The sequence below is a fragment of the Lagopus leucura genome, unplaced genomic scaffold (genome assembly GCF_019238085.1).
Source record: "Lagopus leucura isolate 7727_CA_CO unplaced genomic scaffold, USGS_WTPT01 Super-Scaffold_739, whole genome shotgun sequence".
NCBI classification, from domain to species: domain Eukaryota; kingdom Metazoa; phylum Chordata; class Aves; order Galliformes; family Phasianidae; genus Lagopus; species Lagopus leucura.
In genome coordinates this window covers 20,747,304-20,761,838 of record NW_024962255.1, presented here as the reverse complement: position 1 = coordinate 20,761,838, position 14,535 = coordinate 20,747,304, and the positions used below count along the sequence as shown (strand labels likewise).

The 14,535-nt window shown below is 35.3% G+C and overlaps 1 protein-coding gene across 1 annotated transcript in view; it reads right to left on the bottom strand.

Annotated features, from left to right (window-relative positions):
- Positions 1-13,530, bottom strand: part of DNTT (DNA nucleotidylexotransferase) — an 83,391-nt gene extending 69,861 nt beyond the window's left edge. The window contains exons 1-3 of the mRNA XM_042863322.1: positions 13,328-13,530; positions 10,279-10,453; positions 4,270-4,398 (exon numbers count right to left, since the gene is read on the bottom strand). Of these exons, the coding sequence (XP_042719256.1) occupies positions 4,270-4,398; positions 10,279-10,453; positions 13,328-13,530 (507 nt within the window). The remainder of the gene's footprint in view (positions 1-4,269; positions 4,399-10,278; positions 10,454-13,327) is intronic.
- Between the last annotated feature and the right edge of the window lie 1,005 nt (positions 13,531-14,535).

Sequence of the window (14,535 nt, the reverse complement as noted above, 5' to 3'; positions counted from 1 at the left end):
AGAACCAGGCATTTTCCCATGCTAAACATTTACATTCTCATTACTGTGAGTAACAGCCTACGTAGAGTAACACTCAGAAGCATTAGAAATAAGCCTCAGAATCACAGAACAATTTGCCTTTGACTTAATTAGTTTCTTCTGTAAAAATTTGATTGTGTTTTCTTCACAGAAGAATGTCTTTCTGAATTTTGTTACTGGCTGGTATTAATATTCAAATTCAACAAACCCCCTTGAGCGAAGCAGAATGACTCCATTTATTTTACCACATGCAGCCACCAAGTGCATATTTTCAGCAAGACAGGAAAAGAATGGCTAACTATTTACAAAAGAAGCAGAGAAGAATGTTATAATAATATTACCAGAGAATAGCATTAACATTTAAGGCAAACTTAAGATAAACATGTTACAGTAGAAACTGGGTGAAATGATTTGCCCTTTTGTTTTATGTGTTCATTCATTTGGAACAGCTGCAGTCCAAGCTACATACTCAGGTGCACTCCCGAATCATGCAAATCAGTAATGCCATGGCAATATGTTCTAAGCTGTGGATCATGAGGCCACAGTATGTGTAACACAAAAATGCATGAGACTTCACAAATCAGAGGGAGTTTCCTTTCCATAAGCTGCCACACAACGCCATACTCTTGTCCTTGACATGTAATTTGACATATTTGATCTACTTTTTATACAAACAATGGGATTTGCAGCACTATTCTCGGCTTGAAAAAATAATTTGAGTGGGGATTTACTTCATACAGAACATGGTCATGAAAATCTGCACCATTTTTTGTCAACCGTACTGTAGCTTCTTCCATGACATAAAAATCAGTTTGCTGCAACTTTAAGTTCTTTCCCAGATCTTACATTATAAAGGAAACATTAAACAGCCAAACATAGAAATTTAACATGTACTAAACATGTCATTGTCCTCGTTTCTACCAAATCTCACTGCCATTTCATTTTCGTAAATGGTATTTTATTCTGAAATATATAATTTTACTTTCAATAAAAACTTCTCACTAATTGCAGTTTTATCTCCAGAATTAAAGTCTTCAGCATGTCTCCCCCAGGAATTAGCACATTCAGTTCCTGACTGTATGCATGTCACTGATATATTAGCAACTGTTCTCTTGCCCTTACAAAGAGACAAAAAGATGTCAACAGTAAATACCAGTCTTTCTCAAACTTAACTGCTTCTCATTCAAAAGAACTTGATACAGAGCATCATGACACAGTCCAGAAAAAGGAAAAATTGTGAGTTCATCCAAGAATGCATAAGCAAATAATAACTTTGTGCCCTTCTTCTAGGCAATATCAAAACCCAGAATTTTCCAGCTGACAGAAGAAAGGAGAAAATCTAAGAAAATTGAACTCTCTCTCAACTATGTCTCACAATATGAAGTTGTTATAACAAAATATCATCAAAACATAATTCAAGACTGATTGGATCTAATTTTTTGAATGTACGGCACTGAGCCAGGAAAAATCTGTCATTAAATGGTTGGCAGCCCACAGCATACACAATGAATTATACCAACGCTTCAGTGCATTTGCTAAGAGCTTCCACTGAAAAATCTTTTGGAACAATTTTACTCAAGAATATGAATTACAAGTTTAACCCACAAAATAACATCAAAAAATGGAAGCCAAAATCCTGTGACATTATGCAGACAAACTGGCAGGTCTCCAGGAAATGTGCAGACTGCTGCTGTCCATAAACACCTAGGCCTTCAGCTGTCATTGCAAGCTTTGGTGGTGAAGAAAAAGAGCAAAAGTCCTAATGAGTTACACTATGACTTTCAAGGCACAGATGCTAGACAGATATTTATGCATTATCAACTTGTCCAGTGCCACCTCCGGAAATAAAATACTGCATGAATTCAGAACAGTTTCTCTCGAAGTAGAAGGATGAAAAACTGCCATCTTTGTCATTTAGAAAACCTAATATCTACTCATATTCAGAAATGTTTGATATCTAGGATGTCTGAAGAAAGTCTCAGCTTATTAGTTATTGAACTGCAATCCTTCTAATTTGTTCAGCTAAATTCATTCATCAAATACAAGTTATAATCTGACATTAAAGCTACTGCAATAAACCTGGAAGTAATTTTGGGACTCTTTATCTCTTGAAACACAAGCATAACAGAAACCATTCAATAAATCTGTTGCTGTTATCACAATTTTCCACTGAAGATTGAACTGAATCTTGGACTACATTCAGGAATTCAACAGTGTGAAGACAAGCCCTATGACTCACAGAATGGCCAGGGTTGGAAGAGTCCTCAAGGATCACGAATCTCCACCCCTCTGCTACATGCAGGTCCACCAACCTTCCATTCATTACTAGACCAGGCTGCTCAGGGTCCCATCCAATCTGGCCTTGAGTACCTCTAGGGACAGGACATCCACAACCTCTCTAGGCAGCCTGTTCCAGCACCTCACCACTCTCTCTGTAAAGAACTTCCCCCTGACATCCAATCTAAATCTTCCCTGCCTCAACATAAAACCATTTCCCCTTTTCCTGAAGCAGTTATATTTCTCAATATCTGGAAAGGGAAAAGTAATGCAAGAACTTGCAAATAAATTTTCTTTTAACACCTGATCTCTTAATTTTTAAATGTATCATCATAAAAGGAAAGCCATTTTCCAGATCCTTTTGTGACCAATATCTTAAAGAAATAAATATCACTACAGCTTCGTATCTTATAGAAGTAGCCATTGTACATGGTCATTATTCATCAGAATTATGTTTTTCACCTTCTGAATGAACTGACAAATAATGTCCTACTACAGGAACTTCAACAAAGAGCCATTCACATTCAAAAGGACTACTACATTCCATCATTTTAAGCAAGTGTAGAAATAAGGTCCTTATTTTACCTCTTCTGGAAAGCTGTCTTTTACAGAATCTTTAGCCCATATTACATCTTCCCCTAAAGCAGGATGAACATGATTTTTGTAAACAGCGAAAAGGAGTTACTACTTTCAGAAGGTTAAACAATAACAGTAATACACAACTTTGTCTTTTTTAGCAGGAGGCAAGACACAGTAACCACTGGCAGCGGTTTGGTAATGTTGGAATCACTGAAGTTGGAAGGAACTTCAGCAGGGTTCTAGTCCAAGATGATGATCAAAGCAGGATCAAATTCTGGTCAAGTTGCTCAAAAAGGGAAATTTTGTAATGAAACAGTTTAATCTATTTGTGCACTATAAGTGCTATTATATAATTAGTACGCTTGATGATTATTTCAAAGAATCACTGCAATGTAAAATTCAGGTTAATTTTGAACTGCTCATTCCAGATCAAGACATATTGGAATTGCTCCTAAATTTAGTGTTAGATCTGAATTCCCAGGGCTCTTAATATTTACATCGTAAATGTTACTTATTCTCAAATCATTGTTACCTGATCTTATTCTTTTTATCTAAATCTAATAAATATTACTTATTTGTATGATTAGTATGTATTTATAATCACACACAATCTAGCATGACAGTTATAAATAATAACTAAATAAATAATAAAACTAAAAAAGATTAAGAGGAGCTTCATATTATAGTTGAACTATACGCCAGATTTATTCAGATAAATTGCACTGAAAACTCTGTGACAAATGTTTCCTATTGACTGGTCATCACCAACTGTTTAGAGACAGTCAAGAGGAGCCATTACGTAAAGTAACTTAAGAGGAATTTAGACCACATGACTCAGATTCTTCATGCCTCCTGAACTGTATAATGGTAAGAGCATTAAACAAGATCCATTTAAGTGAACAATATATTTTCTTTTTGTCATGTAAAAGTAACTATACCAGTCTGCTTTCATAGTTAAGCAGCAAGAAATCTGAAGCATACATTTAAAATTACTGAATACTTGGATAAAAGATAAGGGTACAAAGAAATTAGGAAATATCTTGAATTGCCCAAAAGCAAAATTTGCTTATCATCACTTCCATCTTGTCAAATAAGAGGCAAGACCAAATGATATTTTCAGAATGCCATTCTATCATTTGTTTAAATATATATATATATATATATATATATATATATATATATATATGCATTTACAGGCTATTTGTATAAAGATTCACAGTATTTTCAAAAGCACCCATAAAATGAACTCAAGCTAGCATTCAATTTAAATATGGCAGACATACCTTTTTTATTGCTATAATTGTGCTTTTTAACTTATGAATTTGATGAGGACAGTATGGATGTATTAATTATTTTATTTAGCTTTTTTTCTTTCACGGAAGAAATATGACTTACTGTGAATTTCTTGTTGCAGTTATTTAAGGTTGTCTTTCTTTGACATGAGTACTGCGATACTTTGCTTGCAGTAAATGATGACACTTCCGATTCAGGTCTTTTCAGAGTAGGATATTGCTCTGCTTGTTCCTAATACGAAAATAGACAAATAGCTTAAAATGACAAAATAAATACATTAAATGAGCCTGAAATATATAGCTGTTAATGCAGCTAGAGAATAATAATGCTATTACATCTTCCTAGGAAAAACTTCTAGTATCACATATGCTCCACTGATATTAAAAGTTTACGTGTTGACTGCCTGAATTCTTCATTTTCCGTAGTAAGTTCTTGCAGAGAGTTTTCCATGGCACTGCCATTTCTTGCAGTAAAATTTAAAAGCTACAAGAGTTTAAAAGTAGATAAGGTTGAAAGAAAAGGTGTATTTTTCCAGAAAACACTAGATTTGATACAAAATCAGGGAGGTTACTCAGAGAAGAAAAAGAATGTAGACAATTCACTTTTTGATCTGTATCTAAATTAAGTAGTTGCCAAAAAGATATATTGGCCCAACTCAGACATTATTTTCAGGTGTTCATCTGAACAAAGGAAAGGTGCCAGCTCTGAAATCTTCCTTGAGGGGGTTTTTAACCACGAGGCCGACATGTTCATTCTCTTTTCCCCTAATTTTGTTTCGTACAAAATGGACCAGTATCAACAAAAAGTCAACAATCCACCTCAGGAGACTCTGTAGTAAGGTGCAAAAGGAATTCCACTGAAACGCAGAATATTCAGAGTCACATCCCCACTGGCAAAAGAAAGTCCTCACTGTTCAAGAGTCCTGATCTGTTAGCAACTGGAAAAAGAAAACCTGGCAGCAGCTTTTCCAATACTTTACGTGACCAGTATTTTGATTGCTTTGCTATCAGAGGAAGTACTCAAATCTCAAATATTTTGAAAACTCCCAAAGTGTTCTCAGCACTTCTATGGGTTTTTTGTCATTTTGTCTAAAAAGATTTGGCAGATTGTCAGAAATATATTGTGCTTTATTATCCAAAAACCACAGGGAAATTGTTTAATGAAAAAAATTCACATAGATGCACTGAGAAAATTTTTGACCCAGCGACTGAATGATGACCCCTTTCTTCCCATTGTCAAAAGAAATGCAGGCATAAAGATAATATCTATGCTAGGCAAACCTTTAAATACGCGCATACACTCTCCACACACACACACAAATATTTTCATGCTAAATTGCCCTTGCATTTGATTCAGAGCAGTTAAATAATAATATTCACACACACACAAGAGGCACATGCTTGCGCAGTTGAAGGAATGCTGAATTACATGGCAGTTTTCTTAGTATACACTGAAAAGAAGGAAATTATATGTAAGACCAAGATGGGTTTCAGTCAGAATCAACAACTCTACTCATCCACTCCTGTACACCTTCATGAATTACACTTTACAATTGATTATAAGTCATATAAACTATGATTGATTATAGCCAATGTACTGTTTGAAATGACAGCGCCAGATGAAAAGACTGAACAGCATTTTACTGAATAGAATATATAATTAGCTGTTACTCTCATTAAGACCTAGACACACTAGCTAAGAAGAATAGGCCTACATGTAACATTACCTAGGTAATATTAATTGAGGATTGAAAAATGAATACAGTAACTAAGTATTTAAGAGGGTGGTAGACTGGCATGAATATTCTGCACCTGCCCTAGCAAAGATATCCAAGCATTTTTCTTGGATGTCATCCAGCAGTAGCTATGTTTCTAAACAGCAGGACATAGTTATATAGACAATAGAAGAAACTCAGGCTAGAAATCAGCAGAAAAAATGTCTAGCAAACTGTAATTACTATAATGTAATTCGTAAGAAATACTATGATGCCTGTATGATAACCACAGAGATGATCTCCTATCATCAGGAAACAAGAAGTATATTGCTTATTGGTGGGAAGAACAGATGGGAGAATACAATTTGTACAGATTATGGGACAGTCCTAAAATTTAGCCCAGGGGAAACTGTAGTGTAGTACAAGCAATCTTGGAAACTCACATTGCCTCAAAATAATTGGTAGTATCACGTGTATGAGAAAAATATAAGCATTAAAAAAACATTTTATTTTTTTCAAATATCTCCATTATACTAAAGAGAAAATTATGGTAAATTACAAAGGGACAGCTGCTGAAAAACGTCCAAACAGGTAGACAGCCTGCTTGCTAAAGGCAGTTATCATTTACATCCCATGTCCATGCTACTGTAACTGTGGACACAGTCACCCTGGCATACCCGCACAGTGACATTTCCCACATGGCAGAGGAAAGAAAGTCAGAATTAATTTTTACAGCAGAGAGGCTTAGGTGCAAAATGAATCTTATAGAGGATGTCTTGACAAAGAACAAAGCAAATTTAAAAACAAACAAACCACGAAACAATTGAAATATAATAGAAATAACAAAGAGGGAAAATGCAGCAGCAGTGAATAAGTTGTGCAGATATTACAAGCTGCATCAGGCCACATTATTCAAGAGCCAGCAACTTTGTGAAGTCCAGACAGCATTGATCAAATAATAAAGTCTGCTGATATCCCACATTTTATGAAGAGAAGGCAGCTAGTTGGTAAGTTTTTTTTATTTTCTGGGAAACTCAAACTTGTCAGTATGAAGAATTTCTTCTATTAGTTACAGCCTCTTCTCTTTCACAGGGCAATAGAGTGAGACACTCAGGAAAATGTTAAATGTGAGTTGCCTGACACATGATGCAGCAAAGGATGAAAATATGTGGTACCTTCTCCTAATATATGGGGAGATCCTTTGTTTAAGGAAATAAATCTGTTTGCCTTTCAAACAAAATGAAAGAAAAAAAAAAGAAAGAAAAGGAGGAAAAAAAGGATCTGAAGAGAGAAAAACAAACTTCCAGGTTCTTAATGCGGAAAAGGCAGAGACGGTCTAGCACAGAACAGATCCTGAGGTTGGTGTGGGTGCCCATCAGTGGGTTTGATTTTTTTTTGTTTTGTTTGATTTTTTAGCAGTCTGAAAGCTTCCCTCTAACTCTTCCTTTTCCATAACTCAGGAAGCATCAGTACTTTCTAATACTGGGATGTCCTCACAAAGCCTTTGTTTCTCCTCTCAGGTTATTGACCAGAATATCCACCTGCTTGCAATGGATGTTACACTTCAAAAAATGCAGCTCTTTGCTCAGTGGGAGAAAGACATTTCTCAACTGGAGAAATATTTTTATTTCTCTTTGAAGCAGATGGGCAGACACCACATCATGGGGCCTGAAAAATTACGTGGTGGCTATTGACTATAAAAGTCAACTGTTACTGAATGGACCACCAAAGATTCAGACCAGCCTACCTTTGGTCACCCAGCCTTTTATACTATATAAATCATTTTAACACCAGAGCATCACTCCAATCATTCACAATCAGAGAAAGGTGTACTGTAATGACAATTATAATTAATATATTACTTAATGATCTGTAACACTGATTTCATTCCCCCTGTTTTGCATAGAGGACATTTCTTCTCCGCAGTGCGTTAAAACAAGTGTCCTGAAGAAAAAAATACCTTCCAAATAGGCTGCTACAAAATCTGATAGATAAAATCTCATTGCAACTGATATTAACGGAAATTTTTACCTCCAACTTACCTGTAATGAAATTTCATCCCACACATTCATTTACCGCAATCCATTTCTTTTACTTAAAAACGCTCATGATAGTCTGAATTAAAGGTTTGTTAATTTACTTCCATTTCACATTGTACTAGGCTGACACAATGGACCAAATTTGTATTCAGTGAAAATCCAATTAAGTTAAATTATGCACAAGCTTAGCCTGGTACTTAAAAAGAAAATTAAACTTTACTTCAGTCCTTTCATCTTAAAGCAGAAAAACAGTATTGACAATATTTTTAAATTTGCTGAAATTCTAGAATCTTTTCAATTCCTTCCTTGATTGCTTTACAAAGTTATTTATTACTTGACAGCCACTGTATAATTAAGACTGGTTTTAAAGTTCACATTACAGCTGTCATTGGCTTGCTTACTGCACTGTACATTTATCAGCATTAAATCTTAAAGTTTTAATAAAAATAAAAGCTTGCACTCGCAGAGCCAAAATATAACCAATGGTCTGCTCTAGCAGTATTCCAAAAGGACATTTTTATATAAAAGAAAATCTCTCATTTATTTAAATTAAAAAAGAAGCAGTAGCAGCATTAGGATAATTTGAGACATTCTGGAGAAGGACAAAGGGAAAAGGTTGTTTGAAAAGAGAAAAGGATATTTTCTGAGAAACCTGAATCCATTGGTTTTTAAGAAGGCGTTTTAGATTACTTTTAAATCCAACAAAACATCAAAACAAAAACATCCAACAAAATTCACAATATTCTGCTTAGGATTTGTTTCTTGTTTTGAGACATTTTTCACATTCCCAGTATTTGTATTTTTATGAACTGTTTTTCTATGAAATTACATAGGGGTTTTTTTGTGGGTTTTCTCCTGCTTTGTGGTAATTACCTGAGTATATTCTCCCTTCAGCAGATTCACAGGAAATACTGCAAATATACTGCAAGAGTACTTAATTGGAAGTGCTGCAAATATAAACATGTATTCTGTCATGGAATTATGCTGCATCCGAGAGCGACAGCTCCATCTGATGTATTCTTCATTTTTGAAGTGTCATTAAACAGTAACTCTTAAGTGGAAGACCCTGAGGAATAGTTTCTGGCAATTAAAACTGACTGAAGAATTATTTAGAAGACACATTTTTTATTGGCGAAAGGTGATGTTTATAAATCATATTTCATATTTTAAAAATTAGGATGAGGAAGAAAAAAGTGGGATGTTGTTTCTTAATATTCAAGCATCCTATGCCTAACAAGATATACACCGCATGTGCTTCTGTGGTTGTAGCATTCACAAGCATTCCCATTATTATTTTGCAACAGGGTCATCATTCACATAGAGACAAATCGAGGCCCTCTAAAATCAGCAAGAATTCTTCACTTCAGAGAGGGTTAGATCAGACTTGTAACTCTTCTGATGCATAAATTAATTTCTTTGCCAGTCCACATCCATTGGTGTGCAGCTTAAGTTCTTGTTAAGACAGTGGAAGGCACACATTCTGGCATATCACAGGGCCTATTTCATAGCCCAGTGGCACCTGATATTGTCACACTGTGCAGAATTCATGGGCATCCCTGGACACAGTTGTTATTTACAGTCTGCACTAGGGATATTGTATATCACCACTTCATACTATTTTCCAGTTTGGAAAATTAGAGCACAGTCTTGTCAGAAATAGATCAGAGTAAAATGCATTGTCATTCAATGCTTCAAGGTCAAACACTACCAAATAATCAGCCTCAGATTTGCAATAACCTCCAAATTGCAGCTCAAATTGACAGATAACGCAAAATAATGATACCTTAATTTTTTAATCACGGTTTTACTCTATGGATCCAATAGTTTAATATGTATGCCTGCAAACTGCTGCAGCCCTCACAGGTCCCTAAATAATCACAGTTACCTGATAGTTTCAAAAAACAAAGGTTTTCATGTTTTTGTACCATTTTGAATATGCAAAGTGTTCTACCAGGAGGCCATTAAAATACATTCATCTCAGAGGGACATCTACTGTGATGTTAAAGTATTCGTGGAAATATCACAAGCACCACAACAAAGCACAAACTTTATTGAGGGATATTTCCCTTTTAATATCACCCTTATTGCAGGAACAACGGATATCATTTCAGTTCGTAATATGTGAGAGCAAGTAACTCAGCATTACCAGACACTGAGATTTGGTTGTTGAAAATGGTATGGCAGGTCTTCCTCTTAATTTGTTAAAGCAGTGTCATTGAAATAACTGTATGAAAAAATGTATTTAAATTCCAAAATTGCATTGCAATAGAATAGTGGATGTATATATGTTAAATAAATAAATCACAGTCATTCACTTTGAACAACACTGCATTCATATTACATTCACACCCATCTTACCACAAGGCGATACTTCATTTCCAAATCAACTGGTCTTCCCATTTCCATGCAGGCTGTGAGCCAGGAAACATCCAGTATTTCAAATCTGGAGCTGTCACCCACAGCCTGTCCCTTCAGCCAGTCCAGCACCTCTGGGTAAGAGTTATTCTCAGCCACAATATGAGTGACAGAGTCACTGTCAAGAAATACAGAAAAAATAGTTTTCTTCCTGAATCCAGCTACAGAAATGCTATTTCCATATTTACCTACCATGCATTTCCTGAAAATTGCTGTATACATTTTATGTTAGGATGTGGAAAGCAGATGCATTTTTATATCACAATATGTCTATTCCAGTTACTGAGTCTGCTTTGAGGAAAGACTTTATCCTGACAACTCATGTAAGTGCAGCATTTTCTTTCTTTAGGCATTTCTGTAAGATACCATCTTATTACACGTCTTTTTGCAACTCTGAAAATATTTGGCTTGCACAAGCATTATTATAATGAAAAAACTTTACAGTACCTGACAACCTCCCTCTCTAGATTTCCAAACAATGGAGGAAAGCTCTACACAGTATTGAAAAGGCTGTTAACAATTATTCTTTAAAGCTTTGCAGCTGGTAATATTTCTTTGAAAGTTATCTTTTATGTACTTGCATTAAGCTCTTTACACGTAACTGAGATAAATCTTACAAATTATGTGCTCACTCTTCTTTGTTACTAAGATGTCAGTTTTTTACAAATTTGATATCCTAGTTTTGTATGAAATTTTCAGTTTGAATTATTATTCAATAAATTACAAAGCAGTTATGTGAACACTGATTAAAAATACAGTGGCACAAAGGTTTTTACAATAAGTTTATTTTGATGGTTCAGAGTATCTTCAGAAAGAATGCCATCATATTTCATGATGAAGATGACACCTGCAGAACTCCGTATCTGCCTGCAAAGTCCATTCTATGGACAGCTGCATCCACATACAGGAGTATTCAAAGACACCTGGAGCCCAACTCTCATGGACCTGATGGATTGCTTTGCCGTCTTTCCATACCACCTGGAAGTTAAGCCACCAGCCACACCAAGAAGACAGAACACCACTGCAGAGATGGCTGTTGAGTATGGTCTTGCACTGCAGTTACATCACTTGTGCTAACTGCTAGAGACAGGTTGCCTGCAGAACTTTTCCAAACAAAATACATTCTGGAAACCAACAAAATATCCTAGTCTGTCCCAGTGACCCCAGGTCACACCAATAGTCACTAATTTGATTAAATCTCTAGCCACAGCTATAGAGCAAACCACAAAAGTGTTACCATGTAACTCTTCCAGTGTAAAGATAAAGAATTTGTTGACTATGCTATGCTTTAGAAATTAGAAAAGTGTCATGGTATAGCAAAATTACTCTCTTCTGCCCAATGTATTTTAATCTGAAAGACAGCAAATCTAGGTTATGTTACTCTCTATTAAATGATTTTTTTATTATTTAACCCTACTTAGTTCTACGTTACTTAAACTGTGATATCTTTACTTGAGAAAAAAAAAAAAAAAATCAGTTAGAGACATAAAACTTCTGCTTCCTGTGGTTTATTTCATTTTGTATAAAATATTCATATGTAATGTATTTGTACCAAGCTACAGATCTGGGAACTTTGCCATCACTATGCTTGCAGCAGCTGTTTAACTGAGGCACACCAGTTTCCTCTGGTACCTGTACAGCTATGCTTTCTTCTTGGCACAGAATGTAAAAAATTTAGCATTTCCTCTTGCATTTCTGAATACAAAAAATCAACAGTTAAATATTTGTCTTATCTATTAGCAGCTAAGTTGAAATTAAACACAGCACCTGAGTTGCATGCAATTTACAGGAAGTCTTAAACACTAGCAATATATAACTGTGTCAAAGCAGCCCAGATAAACCCTCTACTCAGGCTTCAGATTGTTAATGCGTGATTTAGAATAGACCAGTTCATTTTATTTCCAGAAAATTCAATTAATTTTCTATCAGAACTAATCACCTGTTTCTGATCAATACCAAATAGCAACTTGCTTTACAAATAATATCTTCCTTCCTCAGTCTTTCAAACTTGATGAGACTGAAAAATCTGTGGAAATGATTTTTTATAGGAAAGACCTAGGTGCATACTACATGCAAACAGATGCAGAGATATGATCAATACTTGGTTTTCATTTCAGCTTTTCAGAAAGACTACATAATTATGTAGGTTTAAGAAAACTACATAACAATTAGCTCGCATTCATGAAAAGCAGTATTTGGAGGAAGGCTTCCTTCAAAACGAGTAGGGCTTATTTAAGCCTCACCGTATAAATCTGCCACTGGATTATATCTTCACACTGGAATGCAACAGTGTGGAAACAACCTGCAGAGTTTCATTCCTAGGCCTTTCCTCCCAAACTGTACTAAAGCAACCAGTAACCACAAATCTCATAGGAAGGTTTTACTCAGAAGAAAATCGGATTATAGAATACTAGAGATGCTGTGGGGAAATGCCCCTACAAAACCTGCATTTTTCATCCCACGTATTTATTTTTCATTTCAGGAACTGGACATTGAATTTATAATAAAGATAACCTGACTTCAAGGGGCAAATAAATAGTGGCTTAGGTCAGGTAGAGACATTATTCATTATTTGCTTGAAATTATACAAATGCACAGAAACAAGTCTCATGAGAAACATTCACATGCTCAAACTTTACTTCTTTTTTTTTTTATTTTCCACATGAGAAACAGTAGACTGGTAAGGGCAAACATGTTAGGATTGGCAGCCCTGAGAAAATTCGGAAGCATTAATTTTTGAGGTAAAACCAAGAATTTTTGCTAGTGTTTGTGTCCTGCTAACTCTCTATCCATCAGATAGCAAAAATGAATCATGCTTTACTAACATATATTGAAAATTGAAGCATTATTAGAGTGGGAAGAGCAAAGTACATCTACAAAACATATAGGCAAAAACTTCAACTGCACTCATTTGAATTAATGCATTTACTGCACTGAAATGTTCCAAGCAGCATCACTAATGCTATCTCTAGGAATATAAACATTTTCCTACCTTAGCTCACTCGCTACTCTGAAACCTTTGCTTCTTGCCAGCTCCATCAAAAACGTCCTTCTGGTCATCCCCATCTTCCTCTGCACAATGAAAATGACAAGCTTATTGAATTTTATTTCATAATCACAGGAAAGTTTGGGGGAATACATTCCCCTCTGCCTCTTCCTCTGGGAAGCTATGGTTGGAGGTCTGATCCTCTCCATGGTGCAAGGTAGAAGTGTTTCACTTTGATAAAAGGAAACTAACAAGCTTTCTGCCAGGCAGCAGCTGTATCTAAGGTTGCCACCCATTGAAGTAATTTTACTTTGTTTCCCCTTTGAAATAAAAAACAAATGCTACATAAGCATAAACATTACCAACTACTATCTAAGACAACTTGCACAGAAGTGTTCCAGAGAGGTAGAAAATATAGTTTAATTCCTTCAAACAGACATTTTTTGGATGAAGCTTTCACAGACTAATATCAATCATGGTAAATGATGATTTAAAATAACCAGCAATATCTTCTGCTGGTTTAATTGCACAGTTTCATTAGTTCTTCTTTCAATGTTTTTCCAAGCCTTACTTTTCCAAAGTTCAGGGAACACTGGCTTTCAATATATTAATAAATTCTTCCTATCATTTCTTATGAGCCATGTCTTAGAAAAATACATCCTAATAACAGTATACAAATATGTTTTAGAATGCAAGTCTGTTCAGTTGTCATACCTATGCAATTAAGCCTTTGATTTAAAAAAAAAAAAAAAATAGTCTTCTAGGAGAGTAAACTAAACTTTTGAAGTGAAATAAAATAAATTGTTGCTTTAAAAATAAGATAATTGAAGAGAAAAAGAAAACATCAGAGGTAAGTTTAAATATAGCTTTGGCACACACTGCTGCCAATGCTTTCTACTACTGATCCGGAATGTATTGCTATCTGCATCAGGTACAGTAGAGGAAATTAATTCCTGCTTTTAAGCACCCAGTGACTCCCTAAGTACAGAGGAGATTATGGAGGCTATGTACCATCCTGTTCTGGAGCATACAGTACTGGTCATCAGAAAACTTCACTAAAATTTATTGCAGACATGCTTCATCAAGTTGGATCCATTTAGATACGACCCTGAATTTCCAACAGCACAAAGTGAGTGCGAACAACCAAGTTTACTATATGTGCATCTATTTCAGCACAAATACTGCTTCAGTGGTAAATAGCCCCATTTCTATGT